Source organism: Scomber japonicus, chromosome 20 (genome assembly GCF_027409825.1).
Source record: "Scomber japonicus isolate fScoJap1 chromosome 20, fScoJap1.pri, whole genome shotgun sequence".
Taxonomy (NCBI): Eukaryota; Metazoa; Chordata; class Actinopteri; order Scombriformes; family Scombridae; genus Scomber; species Scomber japonicus.
In genome coordinates, this window is record NC_070597.1 from 15349745 (window position 1) to 15371191 (window position 21447).

Sequence of the window (21447 nt, forward strand, 5' to 3'; positions counted from 1 at the left end):
AATTTTATCAATTTTTTGGTGTTGATTCAACTGTTCATGTTTGAGGCTGTGGTTTTGTGGTGTTGTCATATTTTACTACACAATAATTTACAGAATATCAACTTTTTTTCCATTTTTTTACGCTGGAAATTAGATACAGTATGTGGATACATGGTTTGAAATATACCTACTATTGTCAAGCCCTGTTAATAAAAATTCATCTTTTTTTGTTAATTACACTTGCTTCCTAGGTTCCCTAATTTTGTTCTGGTACTGGGAAAAGTGTGTTCCTGTAATTGTGTTATATCTATTCATTTTTTTCCCAGGTCAACCACAACGGACACTTGACATTTGACAATCCACTGGGTACAACTCTACCTACAAGATTCCCCCAACAAGGATCCAGAGACATCATAGCTCCATTTTGGACCGATTTGGACAAATGGGTCAGGTCTACTACAACCAATACACCAGTGGCAGTGCAACCCGTGACATTAATAACTACTTCCCCAGAATAAATTTCAATGCCAACTGGGTCTTTGTTGCAACATGGTATGAGGTGGCACATTATTCGAATTCAGGAACAGTAAGTCAACTAAATCCAGCCACACCCATCACCACAGGTGTAGTTGTATTTCTACTTAATTGTGGAGGAAACAATGAAAATAACAAAAACATCCTGAGACATTCCTGAGACAGATTGGATGCAAAAGTATTAAAGTTGCAACAAATGATATTCAGCCCCACTAGATGTCAGCAAACAACTATTTGCTATGTAAAGGTATAGTAAAGTAATGGTGACCAGAGCCAAGAATTAAGCCACACTACTTCCGTGCATGTTGTCATGCAAGCTTCTCTGTTCTTTGTTTTGGTAGCAGGTCCACCTGCACACATGTTAGTGAATGTGATTGTGCATGTTTGTGCATGTGGGTGTGTTCATCCATATTGGATCAGCACTGCCTAGTTTGACAGTTTGATCATCCTTTCATGCGGTGTCAGTTTAGGGACTGCTTTCTTTCTTTTCCCCCCCAACTTTATTGAGTAAATGACACACACATCTGTTTAGGTCTGAGATGCTAGTGCTATAGTGCGACATCCAGTGGCTGAATGTTGTGTATTGCAACTTTAAGAAAAAGGCTAAGTGACAAAACTGTTCTATTCATTTGTTGCAAGCGTCATTAAAGTGCATTTACATGTGAGTGTTACAAATATTAAAGGTGATGATATTGCAATTCAAAAGTGATGCCTGCTGCCCCAAGGTATACTTTATATACCTAATGCATTTCATGGCATAAAACATACAAATTCTAACACAAAATTTATATAACTTAATTGTGAGTATTCATTTTCAGTGTTCATTCTCTTGATATGGTGTCATAACAATACATATGACAATGAAATGATATCTTCCAGCGCACAACTGTCCAAGCGGTGTTGATCTCTGGAGGCCAGTATTCTTTTATTCTGATGAACTATGGGATAATAGCCTCAACAAATATTATATATATCTATTCAAGCCTTGTATAGGGTATTTCCTTTTTGTTGAGTCTGTTGATCTGTATTTTTCTTAATCATGTCACTCTGGCAGCAAAACAAATGTTCTATTGTATGGGGCACATAAAGATTGACAAGATTTGACCTGAATACCAACTACAAACTAATTTATGGGGCAGGAAGAACACATGCAAGCCAACTGGAGTAGATAAAAGATTTTATAAGCAGTGTTACCAATAGCTGAGCTTTGTCTCATTCGCCAAAAAAAGAGACTTTACAGCTTTAATGTGCTTAGTAGGGCTTATTCCCTTATTAGGGCTAAAAAAAAAGAAAAAAGTTTGAACTAAAAAAACCCTCAATGATGCAGTTAATATTGCAGTGATTTGTTTTCTGTGTGTGTGTGTGTGTGTGTTGAAGATGAAGAATGTGCTTCACGTTCTGATTAATAACATGATTTGACCATTTCAAGATTAATTTGCAGTTTATTTTATTATTATTGTGGCTATTAGCTACAACCTGATTCTTGCTGATTGGTTGATTATTGATAGAGAAAGACTGAATGTTAGACTGGTTTGATTAGAGCCCTGTAGCATGAAAAAGGTAGAAAAAGGTTCCATATCAGTATCCACTCATACATTCTTATCCACATTAAAGTCCCCACTGGACTGGGATTATGTACAGAAATTGTGAGATTCATAATTCAAAAAATCCTTAATTTTAACAGTTAACCTTCATTATATGACAGATACTTCATTAATAGCAATCATAGGAAGTGAGGATACAATTGATACACATCATACAGACTGAATACAGGAAGTGGTTGCAACTGCAGTATGGTGCACATTACTCTGATGTACTCATGTAAAGCAAAATTACATATAATTCCCCCCTGATGACAAGTACAAGTACAAAAGTAGAAAACACAGTTGAAGGAAAAAGACCAAACCAAAAATTAAATTCATGTTGTGTGTCGTTACAGTATTCAATCATATTTAAAGTTAAATTAGTTGGTGTAAATGAAAACCTATTCAGATAATGAGCTTTCATTGTTTTAAAAATGGAAAGTAACTTACAGTTCATACATCAGTACTCAACAATTAAGTTACTGCCCATTGACAAAAGCACTCTAGTGGTGAAGTGGGGTATTTATGCATACTTTTATGTTGTATCATCTTTGATTTCCCTAGATCAGGGTTTTGGCAGTCAGCAGACTGACAATCAGGGTCACCAGGAAAGTTAACTCGCCTGAGGCACTACTTGCTTTCATCATTTGGTCTGCAAGAGAAGAACCAAAGTTTATATAAAATATGTCAATAGAAATGTCATCTACAAGCATGCTAAAATTATGAAAACATAAGTTAACTTTACCTCTGCTATTTGGTGTCAGGTCGAGTGGTCCCAGTGAGATGGATGCAGTGTCATGATAGGATACATCCCTCTGAACTCTCCTGTGGTAACCTGGGAAGCAATGCTGCAGGAAAACAACATTAGAGGCTTTTGCAGATGCTTTTAACTAGAATATTGTACATGTTCATAATCCATCTAATCTCATGGGGTGGTACTTACAGTTGTACAGTTGTTGTGGCTCAAAAGACACAGGTGGACCTGGCAGTGCAGGTAGATAGATGAAAAGTTGGTGAAGGTGAACATCCTGAAAGAGAAACGTGCTGCAGTGGACACGCCATTCTGAGTCAGCTCTACTGTGCCATCTGCTGGATTAGGACACCTGGGGGACAGGGAAGATGGTAGAAGTTACAATGTTAGCAAGTTAAATGATGAATTAAAGAAAATTGGGTTGTAAAAAAGACAATTAGTAGAGCAAGTGAAGATAGAGATATTCATTTTTCAGACTTGGTAAACAAGCACAGAAACCAGTGTGTGGAGACAGGGTGAAATTGCAATAGAGCCTTTACTCTGCAGTGATGAGATCCCATCGGACAGGATAGCTAGCGCTGTTGACAGGCGAGGCCCAACAGGAGTCCAAAATGGTGGAGATCTGCCGTTGGTCAACTCCCTCTGTACGCACCTCGATGTACAACCTCTGGTCTACTTCCACTACTATATTACGGTTACTGGTGAGGGGGAAGCGGAAGCCTGCGTCCTGATAGGGGATCATTCTCATATGATACTGTCCATGGCCAGATGGAAGCTTCTTCCGCACAATGCTAGAGAGAAACAACAAATAATGTGACAGTTACTCTTTAATTAAAATATAAGGGACAGGCTGCCCTTTTTGTATATTACAGGTTGATCAGTGAAAGTGCTGAATGTGAGTAGTGGACAATTACAATTAAAAAGAAATGCACAGAAATTGTGTTCTAGCTAGCAACAGGAATCAAAGGAGATTTTATTGTGACTGTCACCTCTCCACAGGGTTGATGCCCACAGCCATAGACAGGGTCTCAGTCAGAGGGTATACACAGCAGAAGCGCAAGTGGATGTTCCTCTGTCGGCTGATCAGACCTTTATGAGGGTCCACATCACCCTGGATGGTGTTGTCATAGATGAAATGGGTTCCGTTGCTCTTAAATTTTAACAACAAAGTGGTATAAGTTCATTGTATTTTCAACTTAATACGTCTTACTGACAAGATTTATATTGAGACAATAAAGATTGATTTTAGATGCAATGTGCTTTAAGCTGTTCCATATGAAACTGTGCTGTGGAGAAGATTACATCTAAAATTTTCTTTAAATTGTTTCTATAAAATGAATGGCCTGTACCCTCAGTACTGTCCCACACAACTGGTCATCATTGTTAAAGTGGAACACCAGTCGTCCATCCTGGACAGTCCCATTGCAGGAGTCCTCTCGGAGGTGTAGGGCACTGGGGTGGAAACCAGCTTCAAACAGCTGGCAGCGGGACAGGGACATGGTACCTGAACTACTGATACAAGCGATGGATGAGTCTATAAGAGAGAGATAGAAAAGAAAATGATGTGACAACATATGTTTGAGCTTGTTAATTCCAGCAATTGTGTTGTAAGTGACTTTCTAATTTTGTATTCACAGTTATTAACTTGTGGTACAGTAGATCAAATCACTGGCTGACAGCTGTGATTGCTGATGTTTGGTAGTTAAGTCATAATTAAAAAGTTTGGTGAGATACTGTTATTTGATATAGAAAGTCTGATCTAATAAAATTTCCAAACTCATAGAAGATTAAAAAATGTAAACTCTGAGGTCTAAAAAATGAAGCAGTGCATTAAAAAGAACTGCAATCACCATAGCTCTCATTGTTGGGTCGATGATGGTGCTCATCACAGAAGCAGCCGTACACACCATCCTTCTCACCACACCACTCATACTCTGTGCAGTCCAGATGTTCACAGGGGTCTGACTCAGCTGGTGAAATAGTGTGGAGAGAATAAGACAGACTGATGAAAATCATATGAAATTAAAGATTATACACATTATATATATTATATAGCTATCACAGTGCAAACATACCACACAGCAAAGCAGAGCGCCACTCAGGGATGTTCAAACCCAAGACAGAACAGGTTCTTTCATAGGCTGAGACAGCAGAGCACAGCATGCCATTGGCTGGAGTGTAGAGGCAGAGATCATAGACACAGGAGCTGAAAAATGGCTGGGGGTCTGAGTGCAGGTGACATGCACTGAACGGACCACTAGAGTTGGTGATGACACTACAGAGTTCAGAGTATTGTTCCCTGAAGGGACAATTGTTCAGTCCGTCACTGCTCCGATCATCTGTGGATCCACAACTAGAAAGGACATTGTACAGTATAGGACTTGAAATGAAGTACACGGCATGGCATGCAAAATTTGTGTAGTCAAGCCAAAAAAAGACCATTATTCATGTAGTGAAAGGATTTGAAATTACAATATTTTGATGCCACCCTAATATTTATTGAACATAAAGTAAAAAATGACATGCAGAATTGTTGTATATTAAGGAAAGAAAACAATAACTAACCAGAGAAATACAGACAAATACATGCACAATCTAAAATGAAATATAAAAAACTAAGGTGTAAAAAGAAAGGTGACAATTTACTATAGAATATAATAGTGAGAGTGGTTATGATGCTTCATTACTTAATTTATCCAGAACAAAGATCCAGGATCAACTAGTGGAGTTTCTAATATGAACTGGTAATGGGTTCCAACACAAAGGACCTATAAATCTAATTGAAAATTTAGAAAAAGCAATCTTGGGGAAGGTAAGGTGGAGATTATTGGCTGCCATTGTGTTGTAGTTATTTGGAAGTTGAAGTGAAATTCATTTTGAAAACAAAGAGGGAGTAGGTTGGCAATAGATTGAATAACAAAACGACAGATTAAATCAAAGATGGGGAGGATGTATAGAGATTTGAAAAAAAGAATGGAACTGGCAAGCGTCACTTGTAAAAGCGCATTATAAATAAAATGTATTATTATTATTATTAAATCTTTTAGAAAATGTTATAATTCTGACAAAACATTTTTGCAGAGTGAACATAGCAAAATAACATTGAGGTAAGTTTTAAAGGTGTTTGCCCAAACAGTATTACAATATGACATGTAAGGATACATCATTGTGTAATTAAAGTCAAGAAAGATTTTTCCAGTTAACTTATGTCTCATTCTTCTGATGTTTCCAATATTTTTTGCAATCTTATTGGAAACAAATGTTATATGATTTTTCAAGTGAGTTTTTCATCTATAAGAATACCTAGTAACTGAAATTTGTTCTAAAATATTATTTCCCATATGTACCTTAGGGTAAATGTTTATTGTTTGATGGTTTAATTTTGTGTTTACTCACCTTGGTTGACTTGTGTTTGCCTTCCAGCTGTGTCCAAAGTCATTGTCATTTTGTGCCAATGTACCATTAGGCAAGACTTTGTCATCTGCAGGATCACTGTTGAAGTTGCCACACATCCCGGTGACTCTATTTTCACGATTTTGACCAATTCTGACCAGTAAAGTACTCAGGCCGTCAAACTGGACTATCAGGTCACCAGCATCAACTACTACATAGCTTCCCTGCCTTAGCACCCGAGCTAAGGTCCCTGCAGTGGTGGGAAGAGACACGTCAGCGTCATTTACCTGTGAGAATGAAAGATTAAAGAGACATGGAGAAGTGGGTAGAGGGAGGTATATGTTGTCAGTCATGTTCACATCTAGTATATACATATAGAAAGCTATATAAAATAAAGTTAATATAATTTACAATACCTTTACTCTTTTGTTGGGCCCAATCCTGACATATGCTCTCTCTGGGTGATTTGAGAGTAATATGTTCACTGCTGATACAAATGACACATGGTTGTTGCCACGGTGATTATTGGTGGCTTCTACCTGAAACTCTGTTTCATTGGTGCTGTGGCTCACACTCTCAGTGATGATGTAAGAGCATGTGCCCTGGAAATGAGCTAGTGCCCCATCGAAGGTGATGTAGTGTGGGTCACCCCACACAGTGCAAGTAGACATGGCATCGAAACAACCCAGCTGGCCGTTTTTGATGGTGCACTCTTGTGCAGGGGTGCAAGATGCAGCAGAACAGCGCAGGTCATTGGGAGCATGACATTCACATCGCTGGGAGCAGCCTTCTGTCCAGAATGATTCACCAGCCTGTAGCATGTGAGAAAAAGAGAAGTATGAAGAATCATAAAATTGACCATGTGCGACATTAATAAGATAATGGTGGAGGCAAAAAGGAATGGAATTATGAAATATATCATACATATTGTAACACATTGTCTAACAAATTGTATATTGTATAAATTGTGGGTTGTGTATATGTTAAAGTGTGGCAGAGAACAAGATTTTCTCTTCTGTTAATCTCATTCCTTGGTACTGATAAAAGAAACAACTTTAAAAATAATAAATTTAAAAAAGGCTGCCTAGGGCAAAATGGAACAGAAAAATGAAATGTATCATAGATGTACTTATATACCATATTGTAATACATATTTGTATAAATTATGGGTTGTGTATATGTTATAGAAGAACATGATTTTCCTCTCTGTTAATCTCACTCCTTATGAAAGAACCAACCTTAAAAAACCTCTCATGTTCTTGAAATGTTAGAACAGGATCCAAAGTGCAAAAAAGCTTTGCTGCTACAAATAATTCTTATGATGGCAAGGAAAACCCTGTAGTATTTGTGAATTACTGTGCATGTTCTTTCATGATACACAGTATTGTTGATGGTTGACAGGAGCAGGAAAGTTAAGTGGGCACTGGTTTGGATATCTATCATGAGCTCCTTAATGACAATTTACTAAAAATTGTTTTTGAAATGTTCAAAAACAGGAAGCAAAACTTGCCTGTCAGGTGACGTATTAGGGCAAAGGGTGATTTGCTACAGATTTGTTGTTAGCCTGCCACTAAGATTTAAATCTCACACTCAAACAATACAATAATACTAAGCTCTTTAAATGGTTACATCGTGAATAAGAAGATCATTCCCAAGAACGTGTCTATTTTCAGGAATGTGACTTACTTCATAGTAGAAGCCATCATATTGGCAGCCACAACGTTCCACAGGGACACAACGTGTCCCACTTCTGACAAAGCCCTCATCACAGAAACATCCCTCAGAGCAAACCTGCTCGCAGGTGGCATCAGTACTGCTGGCACAAGTGTGTCCGCAGTCAGTACCACACAGCTCATAATGGCTGTTAGCTGGACAGTCCAGTCCTAAATAATTCAATAAATAAATGGTGGTTAATGGATGGTGTTAATTAGTTTTACATAATTGCAATAAGTCAATGCACTTGTTTGCTGTTTGATGTTTGTTTATAAAATAAACAATGCAATGATTGGTTGACTCACTACAGGTGGTGTTCTGTCTCCAAGGGTAGATTCGAACATTAGCAGACTGACAGGCACTGACATATGCCTGAATGGCCCTGCACAGAAGATCTTGGCCCTCATTTCCCGACACACACACATCAAACACACAGTCATTGAAAAATGGTCCTGGGTCCACATGCTCATGGCAGAAGCTTAAGGGACCGTTGGTTGCCTGAATCACCTCACACTGAGCTCTAGCAGGAAGATCATTGGTACACTGTGGACAGGAGGAGCCACACCCATCACTGCAGGTGTAGTTGCCCGCCACTTTCCAGGATGTCCCAAACTGAGATGGAGCAGTGACCATCATTCCAGACGGGGTGTGGAAGTCATCATTTGGATTTCCGTTGAAGTTCCCACAAAGTCCACAAGTTTTTCCACTGTATTGATGAAAACATGTAAATAATTCACTGTCATGAATCAAATGATAGATAATTATTAAATATCTTCAAAACATTTGAACATTGTCTGAACAGGTCAAAGCATTCCAGTCGATGGTTGGCAATACCTGTAATTTGAAGGTACAGAGATTAACACCGTACTGTATCCATCATATGTGACACTCAAGCCAAAGTCAGCACTGACAAATACACGAGGTCCACTTGCATAGATAGACACCTGACCTCCGTTCAAGAGAATAGGTACATTTCTTGTCACTCCATTCACCTAAAAGGGAAATTGTAAGAAAGAACAGGTTTTCTTTTTACAAATACAGCTTCTTAAGCAAAAACAAAAACAGGTCCATTCTTTCCCATTTAAAGACATTTTCACACCTTCTGTGTTAAATTCAATTGAATTAAACTCTGTTGCAATTTTCCCCTTGGTGCGGTTCTTTTGGGCAAGTGTGAAAGCTGCAATTGCATTCAGGTGTGGACTAAAGCAACCAGACTACAACTTTGTTAAAGAGGTGGTCTCAATCCAGTTAGAAACAACCTCTGGTATGGTTCATTTGTGGTATGAATGTGATCTAACCTCAATCCAATCCGCCTGCAGGAAACATTGCACATTTTGGACTAAGCCAGGTCCATTTTGGAAAGCTATCCTGGAAGAAAAACAAACTATACTTTCCACACCAATCACATTTCTGACCAATGAAGGGAGTGACAGCTCCCATGTGGCTTGTGTTGATACATTTTGGTTTGCTTGAAATGTTGTCTGTGTGAAACCAAACCGACCAAAAGCTCATCCACTGATTCAGACTAGAATCGACAAATTATAAGTGTGAAAATGCCCTTAGATCATATATACCTGCAGTAATGTCTTAATTTTCCTCCTGAAATAATTACTTATTCAGAGGAATGAGTATGGTTGTCAACAATCTTTAAATAATAAATTATGTGTAGCAATCATCTGATAAAGTATATCTGACATGATTTTAACAACTTACTTGTACCACACCATTTCTCTCCCTGGAAATATGCACTCGATAGCCCCACACATTCACATAAACCTCAGCTGTGATTGAAACTGGCAACCCATTCCACGGCTCATTCTTAGCTTCCACAGAAAATTGTCGGAGCCCATCAGTGGTGTTGCACAAGGTTGCCAGAACATAGCGGCAGGTTCCCTGGAAGTCATAGGCCTTGCCATCAAACGTGAGATAGTGGGGGTCCCCAGATGCAGAGCAGGTGCCATGAGGGTTTGGATGGCAGCCAAACTCACCCTCCACCACACGGCAGGACTCCTGAGGACCACAGGTGTTTGGGATACAGTGGACTGCTCCAGTTGTGCCATTACACTTACACAAACTCTGACATTCCTCACCATCCCAGAACTGTTCACCACCTTCCCGATAGCGCCCTTGGTGATGGCATCCACAGTTTGTTGGTCGAACGCACTGGTTACCATTGAGGACAAAACCATCATCACACTGACAACCCTCCTGGCACACAGTGTCACAGGAGAAGGGGAAGGAAAGGCTGGGACAGGCAGAGGGACAAGTTGTTCCACAGAGTTCATAATGGCTGTTTAGTGGGCAGGTTTGCTCTAGAGAATGACAAGAAGATTGATTCACAAAGGTCATTAGATATCTTATAGATTAATTACCAATGTAAATCAAAAGTGGAAAGTGCTTACCACACCCAGATGCATTCCTCCAGTGTCCTAGGGCAATGCCGTTCTGCTGGCACCTTAGGGCATAATCACGTAGAACCTCACATTGCAATGTTACTGGATCTCTAGAGGCCCTGGAGATTTCCCCACATGCTTCCACATGCTGCCATGGGTCTACTGTGGCCCGGCATTGGGCAAATGGCCCATGCAGTGAGACAAGAATGCCACAGTACTCACTGGAGTTGTAATTTGTTGTAGAGATACGATTTACACTTTCCACGCAATGTGCAGCGAGGGAGCCATCTCGCCAACTGTCCCCAAAGACCTGAGAGCTGTTGACCAAGATGCCATTGGGTGTGCGGAAGTCATCCTGTGGGTGACCATTGTAATCACCACAGAGTCCACCAAGTGAACCATTGTAGATTCCAGGTGCAGTGACTCGCACAAAGTGAGGCCAGACTGTCTGCACAGTTACACCAAAGGAGGTGCGAAGGATGACACTGCCAATGCTGCTGTGGTAGATGCGGATTCTGTTGGATGCTGAGCTGAATGGTAGTCTGATAATCTGACCATCAACCTAAAAGGTCATTTAAACAATAAGTTTCATATTTTGTAATTAATTGTTATTTAAAACAGGATTACAACAAAGAAGCATGCAAGGCAGAATTAATAATATACTTTTTTATAATTACATGCATTTTGGTCTGGTGTTATTATAAATTTCATCACATTTGTCTTTATCAGTTCTTGAAATACAGTATATCAACACCTTACCTGAACTCTGCTACTTGTTGCCATCTCAATGGACACATGTGTGCCCTCTGCCTCAAATTTCAGCACCCTGGCAAAGCCCTGCTGGCCTCTGGGCACTTTTTCTGCTGTTACTACAAAATGGGGATGATTAGACCATCCCATCACTCTAGCAAGTGTCAATCGACATGCCCCAGGATACTGGTATGTCAGACCATCAAATGTATGATATGAACCTGGGCCCCTTATCCAGCATGTTCCATAGCTCTTAGGTCTGCATCCTCTTTCTCCCTCCTCCACACTGCATGATTCAAGTGGGCCACAATCATATGAGTTGCAGGTCATGAAGCCATGACTGCAGTTGCAACGTCTCCCACAGTCCTGATCTAGTATAACAGTTTCTCCAGAGCGGTAGTAGCGACCCTCAAAGCTACAGCCACATTCAGCTTGAGGGACACAGACCCCACCACTGAGGACGTAGCCTGAGTCACAGATGCAGCTCTCCTGGGCAGGGAGAGGACAGTTGTGGGTAGAATTGAGATTGACACAGGTAGCAGGACATCCCGTGCCTTGGGATTCAAAGTGACTGTTGGATGGGCAGGAGATTTCTGGAAGAAAAAAAAAAGAATGTTGACATCATGGACATTTTTGAAGATTTTGAAATAATGTGTGTAATATTATAGACATACCACAGAAGTCTTGTCTCCTCCAGCTTGGGAGCTGTATACCATTCAGTTGGCACTGACTTGCATACACATTTAGTGCTTGGCACAGAATAGGCTGGTAACCTCCTCCTATACACAGATCGTAAACACAACTCTGCACAAAGGTCTGTGGGGGAAGCTGTTGATGGCAAGCAGCAAAGGGTCCAGAACTGCTCTCAAGGATACCACAATGAGCAGTATTTCTGTATAAAGTTTTCTGAGCCTCAGTGCAGGGAGCACAATCAAGACCTGCACATTGCGCCTCACAACCAGACTCATCGTCTCCTGATGCTTGCCAACTGTTGGCAAAAGCCACGTCAGAGCTCACAACCTCACCTTGGCGGGTTCGAAAGTCATCCCCAGGGTGATTGTTAAAGTCTCCACACAGGCCACATGTTGCATTCTGGTAAGTATAGGGCACACTGATTCTAACATAATGGTTGATGTCATAGGACACCACTAAGCCAAAATCAGTACTGACAATCACAGAAAAACCTGACTCATAAACTTGGACAGTGCCGTTGTTGAGGTAGAATGGAGTGGCTGCAAAGTTTCCATTAACCTGCAAGCACAACAGCAAGCAAAGGCAGTTATAAAACTATGAATAAGCTAAAAATATTACAGCAAGTGCATAATGCAGTCCCAAATACTAACCTTAGCCTCACCACGACGTCCTTTGACCAGCTCAATAGTTTCATTATAGATAAACACTTTGACCAGTCGAGTCCAAGAAACTCGAGTGCTGCCCCGATGCTCATTCTTGCCCTCTACTCTATAGTAGGGCAGCCCACGACCACATTGTTCAGAGAGAATGTAAGTGCAGGTGCCCTGGAAGTGAAACACTGTGTTATCAAATGTATAGTAGTGTGGATCACCACTAATGGTGCAGGTGCCCCTCTGCACTGTCTGACAGGAAAACTGGAAGGCGTCGCGACGGCATATTTGGGAAAAGGAGCAGGGTTGGTTGTGGCACTGCAGTCCTGTTGAGGTGCAGGTGCATCTCTGTGCACAGGTACTGTCACTCCAGAATGAGTCTCCCAGCTGTACAGGTTCACCTTTTTGAAGAGAAGAAAAAAAAAAAGTCTGTTTTTTTTTTTTGGTTGGGGTGTTTTACATATGTTCTTTTGTTTATTTATTTTTGTTAAACGTATTGTGCACCTGGTGTGTATGTATGATGTGTGTATATATATGGGTCAGTGATGTGACGCTACTTTTTTTTTGTGTCCCTGTGGTTAAGTCAAATTTAAAAAGGTTAAAATACGAAAATAAATGAATGAATACGTTGCACACATTCTTTTATTGTGGGACGAGTATAACATTTCTGCTTTTAATCCATTTTGAGAGACTATATTAGAGGATTATGGCAAAAATGTCCCAGTGGTGTAACTTGGGTCAAACTTAAATCAAAAAAATTACAGTTGCTTAAAAAATATATACATATACATGTCAACTAGTTTGGCTGGCATAATCTTACATAATCACTCTTTCATATTAACAAAAGGTCAATGGAATACAATTGTTTTAAATATTAAATATAATTTGTGGAATCATGTCAAGTCTCGTGAACTATACAGGGCCCCATCTTGCGGTCGGCGTGTGTGGTGCATGTGTCTTTGTTAGTTTCCCCCGCGCAGTTGTCATTTTCTCACCCTGCGCCCACGTTGTCTAAATAGTAAATGCTCTTACACCAGTCTGTGGGTATATAGGCGCGTTGCATTGGTCAGGTGCATTGGTGGCGCGTTGCTATTTTGAGGCAGAGGAAAGCGATTGCGCTACTGACCAAAATAAAATAGGTCTAGGGCCCTATTTTAACGATCTATAGTGCATGGCGTGAAGCGCGTGGTGCAAGTTCCTTTGGGGCGTGTCCAAATCCACTTTTGCTATTTTAACGGCGGAAAAATGGTCACTGCGCCAGGCGCATGGTCTAAAAGGGATGGACTTAAATCCCCTCATTAATCATAGGCGTGTTTTGGCCATATCACACGGTAAACCAATCAGAGTGTCATCTCCCATTCCCTTTAATATCCAGGAGCGCTGTCACTTTGCCGGATTGCTATTATAACAGCACATTTACCCAGCAATGCGTTTCAATAATATAACATGAGTTACTTTTGCTGATGAGCTGCTAACCTCACATTTAATTCATATAAAGGAAGAATATGAACATATAACCAACCAGTCTGATGAGAGTAGAGGTGTGTGTGGTTATACTGCAGCAGCCTGGTGTCATCAGCTGATTTAATAAACAGTGAGTGGCTGTGCGTAATGGCACTGCGCTCTGTGAAGCATCTCAGAGGCTACAGACTTTCATAGGTTTTTAGGACTGTCCGCAGCCGTACAATTAATTAAATCTGATAAATATTATGACTAACTAATATGACATGTATTTTTAATATGTTGATGTACATCATAATACGAATTCACATTGTGGTCCTTTTTATTTGTAATGTTTTGCATGTTTGTGTGCTGCTGCGCGTCCGTGTGCGTAACAAGCACAGTGTCTGCGCCTATATACCCGCCTATATAGGAGCATATTGGATTCTTGATGATGCGCCCCTTAAATAACAGTAAAATATGCGCCAGTGACTTTAGACCTGTTTTTTTTTTTGGTCAGTAACGCAATGGCTTTCCTCTGCCTCAAAATAGCAACGCGCCACCAATGCACCTGACCACACCTCATTTTAAGACCAACACGTCCATAGGCGCACAGACTGGTATAAGTGCGTTTGCTATTTAGACAACGTGGGCGCAGGGCGAGAAAATGACAACTGCGCCGGGGGAAACTAACAAACTAGCAGACACATGCGCCACGCCCACCATCCGCTGTGAGCCCCGCAAGATGCGGCCCCTAAAGTTACTGGCGCATGTTCGTGTAGTGTTTTTTAGACTGAATGCTTGTGCAATGTCCTTATCAATGTCCAAGAGTAGGTTATAGTCTCTGAGCCATCCACAAAGTGCAAAGCAGGAGGGCTTGTGGGCCTTCCAGTTCATAAGGATTATTCTTTTTGCAGAGAGGAAGCCCAGGTTCATTAAATAATGGACAGAGTTAGATTTTATATGCTCTGGTTCCTAAGATGCACGTATTTGGACAAACAGGTATTTGCTAAAAATATTGACAAAATGCATTAAAATTTAAATGAAGGAATACTCCAACTTTTTTTTCTTTTCATTTGATGTTTTAAAATGAAGAAATTGAATGTTTCATTCTTTGTGGTTATACCATGGGCTACATTCAGGAGCACTCAGTCTTACTTTTGGTTCAAAAATTTCTTTTTGCAAATGACATTAACCAACAAAGACACAAAATATAGATATTAATAAACCTGATGCATGCTTTTAAAACTATTTTTTAAGACATTTTTGAATTTCTCATCTTGCCAACCCTTATTTGTCACTGACCCATATACATAAATAAAGAAGAAGGAGTTTAAAAAAGATAAGAAAAGTAAAATGTCAGTCAAGCTTTGACTTTAAAATGCAAACAACATTACAATTTGAACCATTTGATTTTTGAGGCAGTTTTGCCTTCATTGTCTTCAGAGAGAGGAGGCAAGAATGATTCTCAGCTGCATTAAACTGGGGAATGGGCACAATAGTGTGCTATATGTAAGTATCTGTAGCCTGCGTCTGATCTTACCATTAAATGTGCAGCCTCTCGATCCACTGTCTGTTCGGAAGGCCCAGCGACCCTGTACATTGACGTTGCTGCCTAGACGGATGATGGAGTCACTTCCTGTTGCATTGTTAGAGAATGATCCAGGGATGGTAAAATGGTGGATGGAGTTTACTGTGTCATATCCAGCCTGGATAAAATAATTTTTATGTTTTGAAATTTGTACTTTACTGGCATGGCAACTTAACAACACGTATTTTACACTGCAATGCATATCATTGCTGTTGCTCTGACCTGCACACGGCGACTGGTTGAGGCTATTATCCCATAGTTCATCAGCACAAATGAATAACGGCCACCAGAGATCAAGACTGCTTGGACAGTTGTTTGCTGAAAAAAAAAAAAACTTGTGTTTTATACAGTTTAATAGAAGAACATAAGAATAACACTGTAGATAAAACATTGTATGTGTTTCATCATTTAGATCAAGTTCACTTACTGTTCCAGTTCTTGGATAGTACGCCACCTCATACCATGTCGCAACAAAGACCCAGTTGGCATGGAAGTTCAACCCTGGGAAATACCTATTAATGTCTTGTGTAGCTTGTTGGAGAATTGCACCACTGGTGTATTGGTTGTAGTAAATTTGACCATTTCCTCTGTTGTCTAAATCTGTCCAGAATGGTGCTATGATGTCTCTGGATCCATGCGCTGGGAACCTATGAGGTACGTAAGAAGACCATGATGCGTTAAAGGTCAGGTGTCCGTTGTGGTTCACCTGTAAACACATAAATCAGTTCTTACTAGCAAGGAATTAGTAGGTATCGACTACAGTCTCAGACAGTATCATATTATCAAATAACATTTTTCTACAGTATTTTATTGCCATATTACAAGATATCACAATATTTTGATTATTACTAACTCCAATACTGATAACATTTTAAAGTTTAATGTGGAGTATTATTAGTTTCACAAAATATTGCACTTTATTTATTTATTTTGCATATACAAAATACACTTCTTGTTTTAAAAGTTATAGTGGATGAAAATGTTATCCTTTCACAAAATATACCAACATTGTTGAAAGCCTACAAAAAAATAGATGTTTTATGGCCAAAATATTTATAACATACATAAATCTGATTATACAAGTGTCCAAAATAACGAAAAGATCGTTGCAGGGCAATTGCAGGAGAACTTCCATCATCTGATCGAGAGCTGGTTATTCCATTAATTGGGTAGAGCGGTCCTAAAAAGAATAAATGACATCACATTAAAAAATTAAAAATAAAATGAACATCCATATTGACCTTGTACAGTATCCTGCTAATGTTGTATAATGTTGGCATATCTGATCCAATAAACTCAAATATGCTTTTTTTGTGTTATTTATTTCATTTAAAGTACAGAGAGCAGAGCACGTCTTGGACTTTTATTACCAACACACTTACCAACCAGAATATTAAAGAGCAATTTAACACCAGCTGAAATCCATGTTTTGGCTGACCTCCAGTGGTTTTACTTGTCACTTGCTGGAGTGACGATGAAGTGCACTCTATGATGAGTCAGTACACTGTGCACCAGAGTACACTTATGATCTCATCCAAGGTTTGAAACCCTCAAGGAAAGGGTGTGAAACACTGCTTTGTTTTTCAGCCTGGTATTAAGTTAAGTTAAGTTACTCTTCAAGTATTAAAACAGTCAAAAGTCAAACCAAAGGAAACCCTTACCTCTGGTGTCAAAGTCAAAACATTATAACTTCAAATGGCACTCAGCATTGGCATTGGGTTTAAATTGTATACAAAGGAATCATCCTATTTTAACAGAATTCATACAATATCGTACTATATATCAATAACTCGTACAATATTTTAGGTTGTGTGCTGTCATTTACAATAATTATACTTGGTTACTGTCCACATTTACTTAGTTCATGTGACATTTCCATATTACATATTGAAATAGTATATAAATAATAAATTCACATTTAACTGCAGATAACCTTGTGTTCAAAGACACTCATGGTTGCTAACAAACAAACAATGGAACTTCCTTGTACATTTACCCATCACAGGACTAATAAAGGATGATCTCATCTCTCTCTGATTGCCATCATACCAGTATGGTTTGTGGCTTGTCTATCAAATAGATCAAATCTCCCCAGATGACTGTGTTTCGTTCAGTTATGTCCCGCATCCCAAACTTGTTTCTGTGGAGTATCTTTTAACATGTTTGCTATTGTGCAATGCATGTGATGGCCTCATGATTAAGCTCGGATAGGTTGGGTGTGGGGACAGAAAGTGAAAATGAATGAAAGTATCCAAATGCTTTAAATAGTTCTGCATTTAACAGCAGTGACCTGTGTCAAGTAGATCCACCATTGTAGGGTGGATCCAGGACAACAGCCAACTGAACCAAGTGAAAAGCATAAACAATGAGCAGAAGACATGAGGAAGCTGGATTTAATTAGCAGGATAATATTAGTATGAAATGAGGATAATATTTGCTTTATTTTCTTTTTATTAGCTTTGTTTTCTGCCCTGGTTTCATCAGAAATTCTTACAGCCTATGATAATAAATCAAAGTACTTAAAGTGTTTTATTTGTCTGATTATTACAGATCATACAAACCTTCATTGTAAAGCGGTTCAATAATGGAGGAAAAGCCACTAAAGTTAAAACATACATAGTGTTGTGTTTAATGCTGTGCTGTCCATTTTGATCATTATCTCATACATACTATATATCATACTACAAATGATTATAGTTCAATTCATCATTTTATTGAATATATTTTGTAAAGTGTGACACAAGCTGTTATGTGATGGTGTATCTCCAGGTGGGCTTTGGTGGGTCAGTCTGAGTTAAAAGTCTCGGGGCAATTTTTATTCCTCCTCTTCCCCTGCATACAGCAGTCGTTGGAGTTGTACTCTAACCCTGAGGTAATATATTCTATGAGCTACTGATTTTGTAACTTTGTGTCAATGTACAGTTAAAATTAAAGATAGCTTCAGCTTACCTGAATGCTGAGTAGTTACCGTACCTGTGTAAACAAACACATGCTTATAATTGGACATAAATCTCACAATGCTAACATCAATGAAAAAAAGGTCAGTTAGTGAACTTGAAATAAACAACTAATAAGAATAAAACTAAATGTAGTTAAATATGGTTTAATTGAATACTTACTTATCATCCCTAAAAGCAGGACAGTCAACATGATTTGACCTGCCATTCTTCAAACCTCTAAATTCAAATCTGCAGACCAAATATAATTCATTAGTTAAAATTCAGGGGAAAAAACTGAAAAGCAGTCAATACGCATACCTTACAAAGGCTGCACAGCCCTGTAAATTAGTTATATTGTATTAATAGAGAAAGACATCAACATAATTGTATTTATATTGTTTCAAATTCACATCAAAATGTCTACAGTAACCAATATTGTCATGCAGTTAATGTACAACATTTTTTATTCATGGAAGTGCAAAAAAGCAAAATTGTACATGTTATAAGAAACCCTTTCAAAAACATTCTGAATCCATGTATACACCAAAAACAAATCTCATCATTTGGCTCAATTAGAAATTATTACGATAATTCAGTTCAAAACCAGTATCACATGTTAATGCTGCACAACAATTTGGAAATAATGTTAAATTCTATAAAATGAAGTAGTTACCTGTTCACATGTGCTTCTTTTGTTCTTCTTCCTCTCAACTATGACTACAGCGTTGAAACAGAGATTTATACTGTAAAAGTTGGCACAGGTCCAGAAATCTGTTCTTCGATGAGTTACAGATATAACAGATAAAGCATATGTCATTACTTCCTTATAAAAAGGCAAACAGGTATTTCTAGTGCATTAATTAAAATACAGATCAACAGACTCAACAAAAAGGACATACCCTACACAAGGCTTGAATAGAAAGCTATTGAAGCCCACCACAAAATTGTACAATTGTTTTCAATTATTTGTAATTAATCTTGAATTATTTAATTCAATTGTAATTATTGCCATACTGTGATCTGTGATGATTGTAATTACTTGATGACACAGTAAAGCAGTTGAATTGGGTATTCTTGAGTTTTGATAAAGCTTAAATTTTATTTTTATATCACAAAATAATATTGGTCACTGTTGTTGTAAAGCATGAACTAAATTGTACTGCCAAGAAAACTCTTATGAAATGTAATACTCAACAGCATTAAAGCTTTAACCTACTTTAACCCCATTCTACTTAACATGTACAAGCCTTATAGGAACATTTAATAAAGTGTTTGTGACACACTATAATTACAATTGTCTATAAGTCTTAAGGAATGTATTTTTTTACTGTGGGCACTCATACGTGGATAATGGAGCTATCATTGTTCATTGTTTTTAACTGATGTCAATGTATAACCTGCTTTTTGTTGCAAGTTATTACCTTTTTGAGGAAGGTTCAGTTTTCAGTCAAATGTGTTAGTTAGAAAAAAAGCTCAAAGGAATGGTTCACATATTTTATCACCTGCATCTTTGAATCAGGGTTTGAGATATTATCTCAGATTTTTCTGTTCTCACCCCAGTACATGTCGATGAGTGGAATTTAAAAACATCTTTAAACTTTAAACATGCATCCCACAACACCTAAAAGTATATAAAGTGCAGCACTACAGCACAAGTACATACAATTGGTTTTAAAATGAATTGAAGTTTTATAAGAGTGATTGTTCAAATGTTTGAGTTTTTCGTGGAATTGATTTAAATGAAAACATACATGCTGTATTTGCCTCTAAAATATTTCTGAATAGACACAACATCTCTCTCATAGTGAGAAAAAACTCACCCTACTCTGTTTTATGTTTGTGTCTTATATTTATATATATTTATAGCTTCTATATATATTCAGTCCAGCAATCACTGTTTTCTGACACGAAAGAGACTTTTTAGGTGAACACTTACCTTACTTTCAGGTAGTTAAATAATAATAAGTTTAAGTTTAAGTGTCTATTCATCAGAAACAATAACTATCAATTTCCAGCTGGTAAAATCAAAATATTTGAAGTAGGTGTGTATTGATTTGACAATGAAAATGAAACTATGGTTTACTGTAAACATGCCGTGCAAAGACACAATGTGTACAATTCTTATGTAAGTAGGGACTCTTAAAATAACAATGAGACAGGTGTTGACAATAGCGTGACATGAAGGAGTGGTAGCAACAAGATAATCTATTAATCTTCTTTGTCTCAGTGTCCTTAACCTGTGTAGGCACAAATTAGTTGGCAGGAAAATGTAATAAGCATTGCATTCACTTCTGACACACTTGTGGTAATGAGTTGGAATGAAGTTGGCTAAAAAGGTCTAACACAGATGTAGGTGGTAATTTATTATAAACGATCAAACCAAACCAAGTCAATTTTGACCCGGGAGGACAAAAGTTCATGGTTGACAACAGGAGGGTTATGAGACAAATGTTAAAAACTGGAAACATGACAAGAATGCTAACAGGAAGTTTCATGTTATTGCATCTGATCGTAGGCTGTGTGGGAAACATTATGGGGGAAACCCATTTATAAGAAGCCAAGTTGTTTTGAAAGTGTTGACTGTACAAGAGCAAGAATGCAAGCACCTGGATAATGCAAACAGTCTGTCAGCAAACTCAGTCACTACAGTGGCAACAACTTCAATTCATTAATCATGAAAGGAAATTTTTATTAATCATTTTCAATTAACCCATCCATTAATTTTCCTTACCCAGGCTCAAGTCACATTCATTTAACAAATTATATCAACAGGATATATCATATATCCTGCAAATATTATATCAATATCCTGCTGGGAAGTAAAGAAAAAAATGTCATATAGTAAACACATTACAGGCCATTCCTACTGGTTTTCCATCATACTTCCATACATTGGGCTCGTATGATCATGAAACAGGTATTAAATTGCTTTCTCTGTGGAATTAAAAAGGCCTTAAAGAATTTCAAATTTAACTTTGGGAACCCTGCAGAAACTGTGTATTACCAACAGTTTGAGAGTGCTAACTTTTGGTTTTTCC

The 21447-nt window shown here is 38.4% G+C and overlaps 2 protein-coding genes across 2 annotated transcripts; one reads left to right on the top strand and one right to left on the bottom strand.

Annotated features, from left to right (window-relative positions):
- Nucleotides 1–421: 421 nt before the first annotated feature.
- Nucleotides 422–1506, top strand: LOC128381115 (sushi, nidogen and EGF-like domain-containing protein 1). The gene is made up of 2 exons (XM_053341067.1): nt 422–565; nt 1393–1506. Exons 1-2 carry the CDS (start codon nt 422–424, stop codon nt 1504–1506), a joined length of 258 nt encoding a protein of 85 aa, XP_053197042.1.
- A 1150-nt stretch (nt 1507–2656) lies between these two features.
- On the bottom strand, nt 2657–18635 carry LOC128381116 (alpha-tectorin-like). The gene is made up of 24 exons (XM_053341068.1): nt 18590–18635; nt 18420–18443; nt 16535–16650; nt 15898–16176; nt 15693–15788; nt 15423–15588; nt 12440–12840; nt 11771–12347; nt 11106–11689; nt 10356–10908; nt 9667–10265; nt 8788–8945; nt 8259–8659; nt 7927–8123; nt 6657–7052; nt 6244–6527; nt 4923–5200; nt 4698–4817; nt 4197–4381; nt 3837–3997; nt 3387–3638; nt 3040–3199; nt 2842–2944; nt 2657–2748 (listed from the first exon to the last, which is right to left on the bottom strand). The coding sequence occupies exons 1-24, from the start codon at nt 18633–18635 to the stop codon at nt 2657–2659; spliced, it is 6228 nt and encodes a 2075-aa protein (XP_053197043.1).
- Between the last annotated feature and the right edge of the window lie 2812 nt (nt 18636–21447).